Source organism: Oratosquilla oratoria, chromosome 22 (assembly GCF_046742065.1).
Source record: "Oratosquilla oratoria isolate Oo_2021 chromosome 22, ASM4674206v1, whole genome shotgun sequence".
In the NCBI taxonomy this organism is placed as follows: Eukaryota; Metazoa; Arthropoda; class Malacostraca; order Stomatopoda; family Squillidae; genus Oratosquilla; species Oratosquilla oratoria.
In genome coordinates this window covers 49308720-49321563 of record NC_134798.1, presented here as the reverse complement: position 1 = coordinate 49321563, position 12844 = coordinate 49308720, and the positions used below count along the sequence as shown (strand labels likewise).

Sequence of the window (12844 nt, the reverse complement as noted above, 5' to 3'; positions counted from 1 at the left end):
CTTGTACCATATTCTTCATAAAGAAATTAGATTTATACCTTTTTTCTTGGGTGAGGGGTCAATAATACAAGAATTCTTATAAACCTATATCTTTGATAAATCATATCACATAGTATAATACATATTGTCTAAGCAGGCCCAAAGAAGATTTTTTTTTTTTTTATCAAATTTACACAAGGCAAACTAACATTCTACCAAAATTTACACAAGGCAAACTAACATTCTACCAAAATTTACACAAGACAAATTAACATTCTACCACTTTCTTCACAATGGTGACTGGATCAGGTTGATAATAATGGTTAGTTTTGGCGGTGAAAGCAATCACAAAGATTACAATGTTGATATTATATAATCCTAACAATTGGACCCACTGAAATTTTACATGCTCTATAAGAGACATGCTGGCTTGTAGGCTGAGCCAACTCAGCATCAAAGTCACTGCGGCCGACATTTTGTGTTCTTTCTCCCTGTTTTTTTTTTTTTTCAAAGTGAACAGCACAATTTTTATTCACACCAAGCGTGTCACAGCCTATTGAAAACAGTTACCATAGTAAGGGCTGCCCAATTTTGATAACCTTCGAAAGTGATCACCATCAGACGATACACTTCCCAACCAATTCTGAAACTGAACTGCACACCAACTACACACTTTGCTCCCTGGTTGAACAGCAATGAGACTGCGAGTACGGGTTATACACATAAACATTTTTGTAGCACTCATGGCGTTACTTCAATTACATTTTTCAAAATATTTTGATATGATTGAACTCAGCAACGTTACAAGTCGTATCACTAAAACAGTGTTATCAGATCCACCTTCCCATGTCCTAATGTGTTTACGTTTACAAACATTTTCAACCTTAGTCGTCCAAAGCCCTCCACAACAAATGCCTTCAACTTGACCAATCATTCTGCAAAACTTGAATTTCAATTTCGGTGAGCTTCAATCCCAGATAAGTCTCCAACACTACCGAGACCATATCAACACTTCTATGCAGTCTACAAATGCAGCTGGTGCATGGGTTCTCAGAGTTGGTGGCGTGTATACAATATTACTCGATATGGAATTTGCCACATGGCTAATTGTGCATGAGATCTTTGAAGAAGCGAATAAGCCCTTCCCCTGAACCAGATGCGGCCGCACCTTTTCCTCGAAGTCCTTGGAGCACCCCGACTTCCTCTTTAAGATGTGTCAACATTTCCACCCTCTTTTCCCATTTGGGCTTCTTCTGCAACTTCTCAGACTCGATCATGAGGTCGATGTACTCCTTCGTGGACAGTGGGTTGGGTTTGAGGGCAATGGCCTCCAACTTCTCCACATGTTGTTGAGCTTCTCGTATGAGCTGGAGGAGTTTCTTCCCTAGGTTTTCCATGTCCGTTTCGATGGCGGCGATTACTTGTTGTTTGCTCTGCTTCCCAGACTTGGCTTTCTCATAGCGGTCCAGGAGTTCCTGGACAGTCCTCTTCTCTTTCACATAAATTGTCTCAAAGCGAAATCCCATGTTCTTGTGAACATCCCAGTGACAATTGGAGGAGCAGATACGACAAGTGCCGTCAGTCATGGCCCAACAGTTCATCTTGTTGCTGTCTTCTGGGATGTAACAAGGGTAGTGGCACGTCATGTTACACTTGATGCAGTTCGTGACGTGTTCTCTCTTATTTAAGTCAATCTTGTTTATTTTGGGGACTTCGATCTCCTCCTCATAGTCCTTGCTGCCAGTCATGTCGTCATCGAGACGCGCCATCATGTCCCTCTCCTGCTCCAGGTTAGCCAATTTGCCCAAACCCAGATGAATCTGGTTCTGAAGACCTACAACGCACAGTTGCAGCCGATTCCTCTCTTCCAGAACGTCTTTGGTCATTTGAAGACTGACTGGGGACGTTTTTCCCAGCTTGATGAAGAAGTTGTTCATACTACGAATGCCCATTTCCCAGAAAAGTTTGCTGATGTAGCCAGAATCTTCGTCGTCAGAATCAGAGTCTTCGTCGGAATCAGACCCGTGGACATTGTTGTCGGCATACACGGCACTGTTGTTGAACTTGTAGAAGCCCTCGTATTCCACTTTAGCTTCCTTAAGGGCCTCCAGGACTGGTGGATTCTTGGCATCAGCAAAGGTGGCCATAACGTAGATGTTGCTCTTCACATTCTTCCCAAACATTGAGGAGAAGCCGTCGAAGACGTACCTCTGCGTTTGGGTTAGTCTTGCAGTAAACGAAATGCGTGGCGAAGCAGATGCCGTCAACTTCAGCGATGCCGCAGTTCTCCAGGAAGGTCTGCAGCTGTCGCACAATTTCCCGATCTCGCTGGATCCCGCGGGTGTCCCCGAATTCCGGGCTGTCGATCAGGATGCAGTTGTGGGAGGAGGGCATCCCCGGCTGGTGATAGAAGATGTAGGCAGTGATGAAGTCCGTCTGGCTCTCGGCCGGGGACCTATTGGGAGAATCGGATTCGTCGATGAGGATGAACCGGAAGTTGTCTCTGAAGTCCACCCCCGAAGATGTAGTTGACCACTGCATTGATTAGAGTCGTCTTGCCTGTTCCAGTAGTCCCCACAAAAAGGATGACCTTACTGGTTCGTTTGGTTGGATGTCCAAGAGACAGCTTTTGTAATTTGTGTTTGTCGTCCCTGTGATCCGTCCTCATCTCCAACTTTAGAATTCAAGTCCTTCAATTTTTCCACTGGGCACAGTGTACTCTTGGCAAACCCTCTCCTTCAGGTCTGAGGCAAGAGACCTTGATGCCCATAAAAGACGATGAATACCTGAATAAGTTTAATACGCAAACAAGTAATACTCTCCTACATGAACAATTGAAACTAAGGAAAGAACCGGAGAGAATCAAATGAATGAACAAAAATACTCGCTTTCATGTCGTCAGTTGACATTAGAAACTCAAGGAGATAATTGGATAGAATAAAATTCAGCAGCAATAATAAGGTCCAGGTGGGGTCTCTTTCAAGGGGTCATAACATTAATTTGGATCATTTCTCCCACACCGAATACGAACTCAACAAGAAGATGCCAAAGCCAAAAATTTTGATGGGAGGACGGAAGAGGAAAAAGAGCATTTTTTTTTTTTTTTTTTTTGGCAAGTTGTCAATCAGATGAAGAAATTGTTAAAGAAAAGTAAGGCAGTATTGCAAAGGAAACACCACTCTTGGAGTAGCATATGCTAAAGTTAATGGCTTACTACCTCACAGTCGACTTGTGTGGAAATTGGAGCATGTTGGAGGACTGAGGCAAACTGCTAGAATGGATGGAAAAAAATTAAGGAAAGATACGTGAAGACCGTGGTAAAAAAGGTCAAGATGGATAGGAGTAACGAGCGGAGTACCACAAGGTTCAGTGCTTGAGCCAATAATGTTTCTTGTCTATGTCAGTGATATGATGGAAAGAACAAGCTATGCCAACATCTTTGCAGGTGATGCAAAAATCACGAGAAAAGTGAAAATAAGGAGGACGGTAGACTATTGCTAAATTATCTAGACACTATTTTTTTACGGAACCAAGAAAGAGAAATGAAGTTTAATAACAAAAAATAAAAAAAAAATGCAAGGTACTGGGAATGGGCAGTGGTGGCAAAAGACCATCCTTAAATAACTCCTTGGAAAGTGAACCCATTACCAAAGCAAAATAGGAGAAAGATTTGGGAGTGTTGATAAAAGAGGAGAAAGATTTGGGAGTGTTGATAAAAGACGAGATTGTGGGAGAGACATACTTACTGCAGAAGATCAAAATGGCGTTTCACTCTGTGGATGAAGAGATGAAGGGAAAACTCATCGAAATCCTGATTTGTCCAAGACTGGAATATGCATCAGTTGTGTGATTTCCACACAGAGTGAAGGATATAAGCAAGATCGAGAGCATACAAAGGGCAGCAACCAAACTGGTCTCCAGCCTGGCAGATAAACTCTACGAGAAAAGACTAAGAACACTGGGCCTACCAGCTTTGAAAAATCATATGCGTCAGTAGTATGGTCTCCACAGGGTGAAGGATATCAAGATCGAGAAAATATAAAGGGTAGCAACCAGATTGGTCCCCAGCATAACAGATAAACCCTCAAGTGATTGACAATGAGTGGAGGAGCCTTGATTGTACTAAAATCCCTGATGAGATCAGAAACTCGAGATCTGATATGGTGAGTTTTTATTTGAAACCAAAGCCATATGTCCAATGTGACGATAAAAACAAATTTGGGAACATTGCCACATTAGCTCTATACATTCTCTCCATACCAACCTCTAATGCTGATGCTGAGAGAACATTTTCCAAGCTGAATAATGTAAAAACGAAAACCAGAAACTCCCTCTCATGTCAGTCAATCTCTTCATTGATATATATTTCAGAGGAAGTAAATATGATGGGTGGCTGTTATAAGTACAAGCCATCAGACTTTCTGTTAGAAATGGTAAAATAACTATGTTGTGATTTTGTACTTTTAAATGTTGTTATCATAGGCCTGTTGTTATAAACTTGTATGGTTATTTCCCATTGTTATGAACTTGTATGGTTAATTCCTATTGTTATAAACTTGTATGGTTAATTTTGGGGTAGAATTACAATGTACTCATTAAAATGCGTTATGAGATAATGAAGAACTTCTATTGTATATCCACGAAACTATCAAATATGTTATTATAAACAACACCGTAAACAATAACGTTAATTCCTCTACATTTAAGATATCCAACATTTCCTTAGTTACCCTGCATTTAAGATATCCAACATTTCCTTAGTTACCCATGCAAACTGACAAAGAAAATGGCATGATGTCATAGCTTACAACTATGCACTGAGTGGTCCTACAACTTGACCAATCAGAGCAAAGCACGGATAGTCAAAACGAAAGACTGGAAGGCACGAAAAAGGTGTAAATATTCTAACTGATTACTCAAGAGTTTAGTTACTTCAATCAACGCTAGAGATCGCTGTGCTTCATTCGGAAAGAATTAGCGGGCTTTTTGAATCGTCTGCATGTTTACATTTCAGGCATCTGTCACTTGGAACACATGGACATGGTTAGTTCAATCGGTCCAAAAGTTCTCATCCTGAATTCATGTACCATCGGTTTCCTAAAGAACCACAAAGGTAAGTGTATATTATACTGCCAACATTAAGTATTATAGACATATAAGTGTCATTTTATTCATTAAGTAAAAATGTAAATCAACATTCTCTTCTTTTTGATAGATGTTCAAAGTGGATACAAGTAACCGGTATATCAACATTAAGAAAGAAAACACCTACACAATTAAATAAAAGTCAAAGGATATGTAGCCATCATTTTTCTCAACGGCAATATGCATCATCAACCCGTTTGTGCCCCAGTGCATACCCAGATCAAAATTTGCCTGGTGAGTCAATGCAGTTTTATATTATATTAATATACATTATCATAAGATTACAATAATTAACATTGTTTGGTAAGAAGTAATGATTTTCATTATGCATTCTATTATCTATCAGATCCAGCACACCCAGATGAGCCAGAAATAACCAGTATGGATGCAGGTAAGTGCTTGATCAATGTGAAAATAGTATAGCACAGTTCTGAGATTAATTGAAATTACTTTATTTTATTAGCACATTGCATTTGAAACAAAACATTGCTTGTCTCTATATATTATATATTTCTGTATTACTTTAAAGTTGAACATTATTTAGAATATTCTTTCATTGCCATTAGCTAATTTTTGTATTTGCACAAAACATATTTCAACTTGAAATTACAAACTAAATTCTGAGCATAGATACCTTGCATACATTATCTGTTTATAACAGTACAAAACATCACATATATTATTTTACAGATATTGACCTGCACTTGGATACTGCAAGTACTTTGCATCACCAGCAAATTGAAATGGAAATCTTGTCAAGTTCATTGGATGAGAACTTTGGTTAGTACTGACCATTTATTAGCATTGCATAATGATAATTCTATAAGAGATGGCCTGTAAATCATAAAAAAGTAAGCAACATATGTCAAATTGCAACAACAGATATTAGTACCACAATTGAGTCCACAGTTATATAGATGTTTTATAGACCTGTTTCACACTCTTGGCATATATGTGATAATGTGATAAGAATAGAAATTGTTCTGGTAGGTGCTGGGGGATGGCATACACTCATCAACACTCCTCTCAGGTAGAGAGAGATTGCTGGAGTTTTGGACGTAGTCTAAGGAAGATAAAGTCATCTCTTATAAAATTACTTAGTAATATTTAATAAACATATATGAATGAAGTTATAACTCAGTTTTAGATTTATTCCACATGCTCTCTTACATGAATGTGAGTTGGATGCAATGTGTCATGGGGGTATTGGAGATGTAGCCCCCATCAACCTGTAGGATATATTCTAATTAGAGTATTTCACATTCCACAAATATTTCTTCATAATGAGCTGTTAATGTGAAAGATGCAAAAGTAATAAAAAAAAGGCTGCTGATTGGCATATAATGTAGATCATGTAGATTGTCTGGCGCTGACATTGGCATATGCAGTATAATGACATAAATTCACCAATTAACTGGTACTTTGAGAACATCTACAGAATTGCATTTTTCATCAGCTCAACAATCAGTAAATGGTAGGTATATCCACATTCTTTATTCCACATATTTATTTCCTATTAAAGTCATATTATTTATTATCAAAATCAAGTACGTTTTTCTGCTACCAACATGTGCACTTGGAAAAAATGGATACTTTAGGTAAAAGTTACCAAGAGGACGGCATTTACCTCAATCAAAGTCCCCTAACTCCAACTTACAATCATTGGGAATTGAGTCCTCTCAGTAATTTTTTAAATAATTTATTTACAAGAGTACTATACATTATTTACAAAATTTCTTATTAGTTTTTAATGTTTTGCCATTGAAATTACAGCAGATACATCACAAGCAAGACATGTTTTGGAGCAAGTTGGAGAAGTCTTGTCCTGTTCTGGTAAAGAATAAATTTGCTATTTCCCTTTCTTTAAAGTATGAAACTATGCATTTTATAATTGAGAATCATTACTATCATATTGCTGTTTTGCTAACATCAACAAATACTGCCATAGTGCATTTAGGAAAGGGATATATATTTTTTTCATTTTTTGCAGGTGAGATGTCAGACAAAACTGTATTTGCAGTTACTGTGGAAGAGGAAGTAGAGTACCGGGTAAGTCATATCCAACACTGGTAGGTGAAAACTCATATTTAATATAATGCTAGTCATAAACAAAAGAAAAGTAAAGTATAATATTATTTCTTAAGTAAGAATGTGTTTACTAATTGTATTTGCAAAATATTTAATCCAATTAAAAAGACACTATCAGTGCCTCATTATAATGTTATTTCATCATTGAATAGATGAATATTACTCCCAAACAAAAGTTGGGAAGGTGATCCTCAAAATTATTCTGCAACCCCTCTTACCTCAAATGCTAATAAGAGTAAGTAAAATCATAGTTCAGTATGGTAGTGTTGATATTTCTTTACTTTCTCTTTATTTCTCATTACCTACAAAGTTAATATCTACTAGTCTGTATAGATGTTCTTTAATACTTCATACTTCTCACAAAAGCATTTTTCTTGTATTTGCATCCCCCCAACCTGTAAGGAAATAACATATATTTTCTTATTAAGCAAAACATTGAAATATACTGTTTGCAATTACTTATATGTAAAACACTACTCTCTTCACAATCACAGATGTAGTACTTTATCTGTTTTTATTTATGAAGGCATGTTAAGCTTTGGTAAATGTTTTAGCCATGCACGTTTTTTTTTTACCGAATTAGGTTGGTTAAGATGTCATTCTATTACTGATAAGGATTATTTGATTTGCACAATTATTTTTTACAATGCATGAATTTCTGCTCCCTGGACTGGTGCTTATACAAGTGTATAATTAATTTTCAGATACGTGACCATGCATGATTCATTTTACGTTTATTATAGATATGATGTTATCATTTAATTTATGCTTTGTTTTTGTTTTTTGTTAAGTTGTTGTTTTGTTTGCTTGCTTTTGCATGACTTGCTCTTTGATATATGTTGGTTGTTTTAATTTTCTGTGCTCTGTTCTCTTGTATCTTTGCAAGTTAGAGGTAAATAAACCTTTATGTTAAGTTTTAAATATGTGTTCTTTGGAATTAATAAAATTATGAAATAAAACCTAAGCTTTCATTTGCCCATATTACCACATATGATACCCATGAAGACTAATGATAAAGAAATTCATATGTACATAAATCAAATAAGAGAATTATATATGCATATATATATTATGTGTGTGTGTGTGTATGTATATGTATATATATATATATGTATATGTGTATATAATATATATATACATATATATGTGTGTGTGTATGTATATATGTATGTATATATATATATATATATATCACAACTAACACCACAGTCGGACGAAAGAAAGAGTTGCGTAAGCGGAACTATATATTTCGATTGCTACCTGCAATCCTCTTCAGTAGTACAAAGTGGCAGGGAGGAGGCTATCTTAAGTAGCAACCTCTTACAAAAGAAAGGGAACACGAGAAAATACAGAACATCACTGCCCCAACCCTAGTTGACCTGAGGCTGACACGAGGTCGGGTCAGGGGGAGGGGGAGGAAGCTTGTTGACAATATTTTTGGTGATGAATAGTCCTGAAATGATGTCTGGGGTCCATTGACCCTTGGAAATATTCATCGTGGGCAGATAATCAATTAATGTTGATTCCACCATTTTCCTTCTGAACCCACACCCTGATTTGTAAATGAGATCAGATTTCTCCCAGTCCATCCGGTGATTAAATTTATCAACGTGTTGAAACACTGCTGAATTTATTTGGCCATATCTAATCGACCTTTTGTGTTCATTTAATCTTGTCGGTAGGTCTCTTCCCGTCTGGCCAATGTAAGAAAGGTTACAATCTTTACATGGAAGGGAGTAAACACCTGGGATATGTTCTTCCTTCAACCTCTGGTGAACATTAACAACTTTTTTATTAATAGTATTAGGGTAGTTATGAATTAAATTTACTTTCTCTTTGGGAAGAAACTTGGACAATTGACTGATGGACTCTGAGAAGGGGATGACTAGGGGATTTTGTCTCTCTTTCTTTAACTTAGTGGAAGGGTGTTTGAAAAAACTTGCTCTGGCTTGACTAAGGGCTTTATCCAGAAACCAATGAGGGTAGGCTAATTTTGTTAATTGGGACTTGATGGAAGTTAATTCGTGTTCTAAAAATTGGGGGCTACAAATCCTAAAGGCTCGAAGAAAAAGTCCCGAAGCTACACTCCTTTTAATGTGATCTGGGTGATGACTGAAGAAATGGAGGTAACTACCTGAATGAGTGTTCTTTCTAAAAACAGTAAAGGCAAGCTTATTCCCATTCCTCATGATTAAGATGTCTAAAAAGGGGATTTTGTCATCTTTTTCCCATTCCACTTTGAACTTGATGTTGGTTGTTAAATTATTTAGTTTATCTAGAAAAAAATATCATCAACGTATCTTAACCAAATCATATCTGGGGATTTACTTGTTGGAAGAAGAACACTCAAAGTATTCCATGTAAAGATTAGCCAGAACAGGAGAAAGATTCGAACCCATGCTACAACCAAACTTTTGCCTGAAAAACCGATTTTGAAAGGAAAAGACATTAGATGACACGCAGGTGCGTACAAGAGCAATGATTTTGGAAACCGGAAGGGGGAATTTGTCTTGGAATGGTTGTAGCTTAGTTTCTAGAAAGGACAAAACATCATCAACACAAATGTTCGTACATTTCTCACCTGTGATATATATATATATGTGTGTGTGTGTATATATATGTATATAATATATATATACATATATATGTGTATATATATATATATAATTTTTTCTTTATATTTTATGAAAATTTCAAAGGTATGAAAAATATTATATATATGAGATATTGTCAAATGTCAAGTATGTGAAAGCAAATACTATTTTCACAGTAATGGTTACAATTGAAGTAAAAAAAAAAAGTATTGAGCTAAAACAATAATCATATACAAGGCCGAAAATATCAGTCAATATATAATTTTAAAAATATATAAAATACAATGAAATGGCAACAATAGCCATTGCTTCAATTTTTAATTTTTCAACCGCTCAATAGATGGCGTTGAAACCACAGTAATCTAGCGGTATTTGGCATAAATTCTGGCTACATATTTTTGCTATACACCTTACGAACCCTTCCTGTCTTTCTTATATAGTCTTTGGTCAAAACACGGAATTCTGGCAGCCCTGATTGGGAGGCAACATGAACTGGAGGAGACCTCACTGCCGTTAACATCTGGTGAAATGATCCATCGTGACCCTACTTTTTACAACACTTTCTCGTAGTAAAAAGTTGATTTTTGCTAATTGTATTCACTATGTGTTATACAATCATGTGTGTGAAAATAATACAAATTATACAATAATTACCCAAGATACATGACACTGAAACTTTTAAATCCCTTTTTCTCAAAATGAGAAAAATACGCTTTTAAAAATTCACCCAAAAAAGAGAAACATTTAGAGCTTCTTGAAAATTCTCATAGTTATACAATTTGGGTGTGTGTACATCGTGTAGTTTTGCTTTTTTTATAAAGTGCAAAGTTAAGCCTCGGGAGCGTTTAATTGACGAAAAATACGGACGTCATAAAAATATATATACACATATTTGCGACAGCAATTTCTTGCGACGTATGGACAATTTTAACAAAAATAAAACTACAGGGTGTTTATATGTTATTTAAGTATTACCATGCAAAAGCTGGGGTCTCTGGGACAAATATTACGATTTTCATTTACTTATGAAGTCTTAACATCGGTATGACGTCATAACACAACAAGTTCTTATTTTGGCAAAACATCAGCGTCTAGATTTTAAACAAAACCTGAAAGTTTGAACAAAAAATATTGAGAACTTTTTTTTTTATAAATATTTTTTACTTCCCTGTGGAGCCTCCCCTTAATCATGAGAAAATCACATGTGATATATGCACACATTATCTATATAATGTATGATACACATGCCCATACACATATATATGCCCTTATTTAGCAAACCCTACTCAACCATGTTTTATATTTACTATTTCCATACTTTAGTTCCATCCTTACGGACCAGTCACGTATTCACCCTGTTGTCTATTGGCACCGTACTGTGAATACAACTACAAGTAACACTGAAATAATGTTAGATAGATAGACTTTATTTGGCAATAAATCAATGTACATGAAGTGCAAATAATGACAAGAACACATAGTTCGAAATAATAAATGTAAATTGCCGAGGATAACACAAAAAGCATGAACGCTTATTCCCATTGTGGTCCTCATCAGGTAATTTTTTTAAGTCACACGGACAAATATACATAGGGGGTTGAGGGGACCAGAGTAATACCAGTCAGTACACATATGACACGTAAACATTGTTTATAGATTTGCTAATATTACTGAAATGTTTGTACACATAGGAACATTGAGTCCGAATATTTGAGCCCCATCCAAAAGGAACCTTGCATTAAGCAAAGGAACAACAAAATAATGTTAAACTGTAACAAAACAGTATGAGTGAGTACTATATCGGAGTAGTAGTACCATTAATATATTGCATTTTTCTACATCTGTATCAACATGTATGAGTGAGTACTATATCAGAGTAGGACCATTAATGATATACTACAATATTCAACATCTGTAACAACATGTAGTTATAGTGAATCCTACACTGCAGCTAGGGTTACCTATTAATTAAATCTAACATTTTACCTGAATCTCTGGACGGAGTGGGCAATTACTATGAGTAGTACATTATAACCTGAAGCACCAGGGGTAGGGTACAGGGGACCAGTACTCGAATGAGTAAACAAACAAGGAGAATGAGGAAAGAGGTCAGATCATAACTGTTCTCGGAACCTACCTGAGGCATATGCCATATTATGACTGGCAAAACAAAGGTGGAAACCAATTTGTAAACATCAATCATTGTTATGCTTAACTAAACTTCTGAAAAAAGGGGGGGAGGGGAGGTCAGAAACAGTTATGAGTGAACGCAGATATGGATGGTATTACTCATGGATTCAGGTATCCCTCACTAAGCTAGATAAAAAGATAAGTATCGACTTACCTCCATTGTTTTTGCGGATTTTAGTAAATTACACAAATGAAGGCAAAGTGTTCACTACTGCTACGTATGGGACTTCTCGGCAATTGCTTACTACGTTTTTAGTTGGGGAAAACATGTACTCCCCAATACGTTCTTTTCGTGGTATCCGACTACACGTCATGTCTGGCTTCCCAACGTAATCGTGATTGGTTCGGCCACTCGCCGTTAAGCCAATCAAAATCTAGATCTGTACAAAATTCCAAGTAAGATATGACGTCACTCACAAGTTGGCACAAAGGAGCTGGCCCCGATGTCTTTGATAGAATAGATGAGTAATTAGATAAATAAACAAAACAATGAACACATTAAAACTACATTTTATTCATCTACAGACTGGTTGAATATATTATTCGGTATAATATGTTCAACCGTTCTGTTGCGATTGGAGAATGGTCAGGTCTAGATCAAGATCTAAGAATATAAGGTCTAACCACTTCCGACCGAATTTCGAGGGAGTTGGCGCAGCGAGCCCGTGAACGTCACTTGGCTGTTCAAAGTGGGGTTAGCGGGTCCTATAGCTGTCAGTTGAAGTTGGTCCGTCGTTCGAAAATGACGTCGCCTTCGCTCGCACCGCTCCACTCAATTATTTATATTCTGACAAATATTATATAAAATATATATATATAATATATATAAAATATTATAGTTCCTGTCT

General features: G+C 36.4%; 1 protein-coding gene, 1 long non-coding RNA gene and 1 pseudogene across 2 annotated transcripts; 1 reads left to right on the top strand and 2 right to left on the bottom strand.

Annotated features, from left to right (window-relative positions):
- Positions 1-659: 659 nt before the first annotated feature.
- Positions 660-2873, bottom strand: LOC143037378 (uncharacterized; annotated as a pseudogene).
- A 1204-nt stretch (positions 2874-4077) lies between these two features.
- Positions 4078-5929, top strand: LOC143037377 (uncharacterized). The gene is made up of 4 exons (XM_076205514.1): positions 4078-4142; positions 5159-5358; positions 5471-5515; positions 5815-5929. The coding sequence occupies exons 1-4, from the start codon at positions 4078-4080 to the stop codon at positions 5907-5909; spliced, it is 405 nt and encodes a 134-aa protein (XP_076061629.1). The 3' UTR covers positions 5910-5929.
- A 16-nt stretch (positions 5930-5945) lies between these two features.
- On the bottom strand, positions 5946-12229 carry LOC143037563 (uncharacterized). Its single transcript, XR_012967479.1, has 3 exons — positions 12151-12229; positions 6295-6353; positions 5946-6187 (listed from the first exon to the last, which is right to left on the bottom strand). It is a non-coding gene; the product is annotated as an uncharacterized LOC143037563 (long non-coding RNA).
- Positions 12230-12844: the final 615 nt, after the last annotated feature.

Excerpts from the sequence above, each read along its gene's own strand:
- LOC143037377 (XM_076205514.1), top strand. The coding sequence starts at position 4,078 with ATGAGTGGAGGAGCCTTGATTGTACTAAAATCCCTGATGAGATCAGAA. Across the intron at positions 5,359-5,470 it reads CCCAGATCAAAATTTGCCTG|ATCCAGCACACCCAGATGAG; the intron begins GTGAGTCAATGC and ends ATTATCTATCAG. Across the intron at positions 5,516-5,814 it reads AATAACCAGTATGGATGCAG|ATATTGACCTGCACTTGGAT; the intron begins GTAAGTGCTTGA and ends ATTATTTTACAG.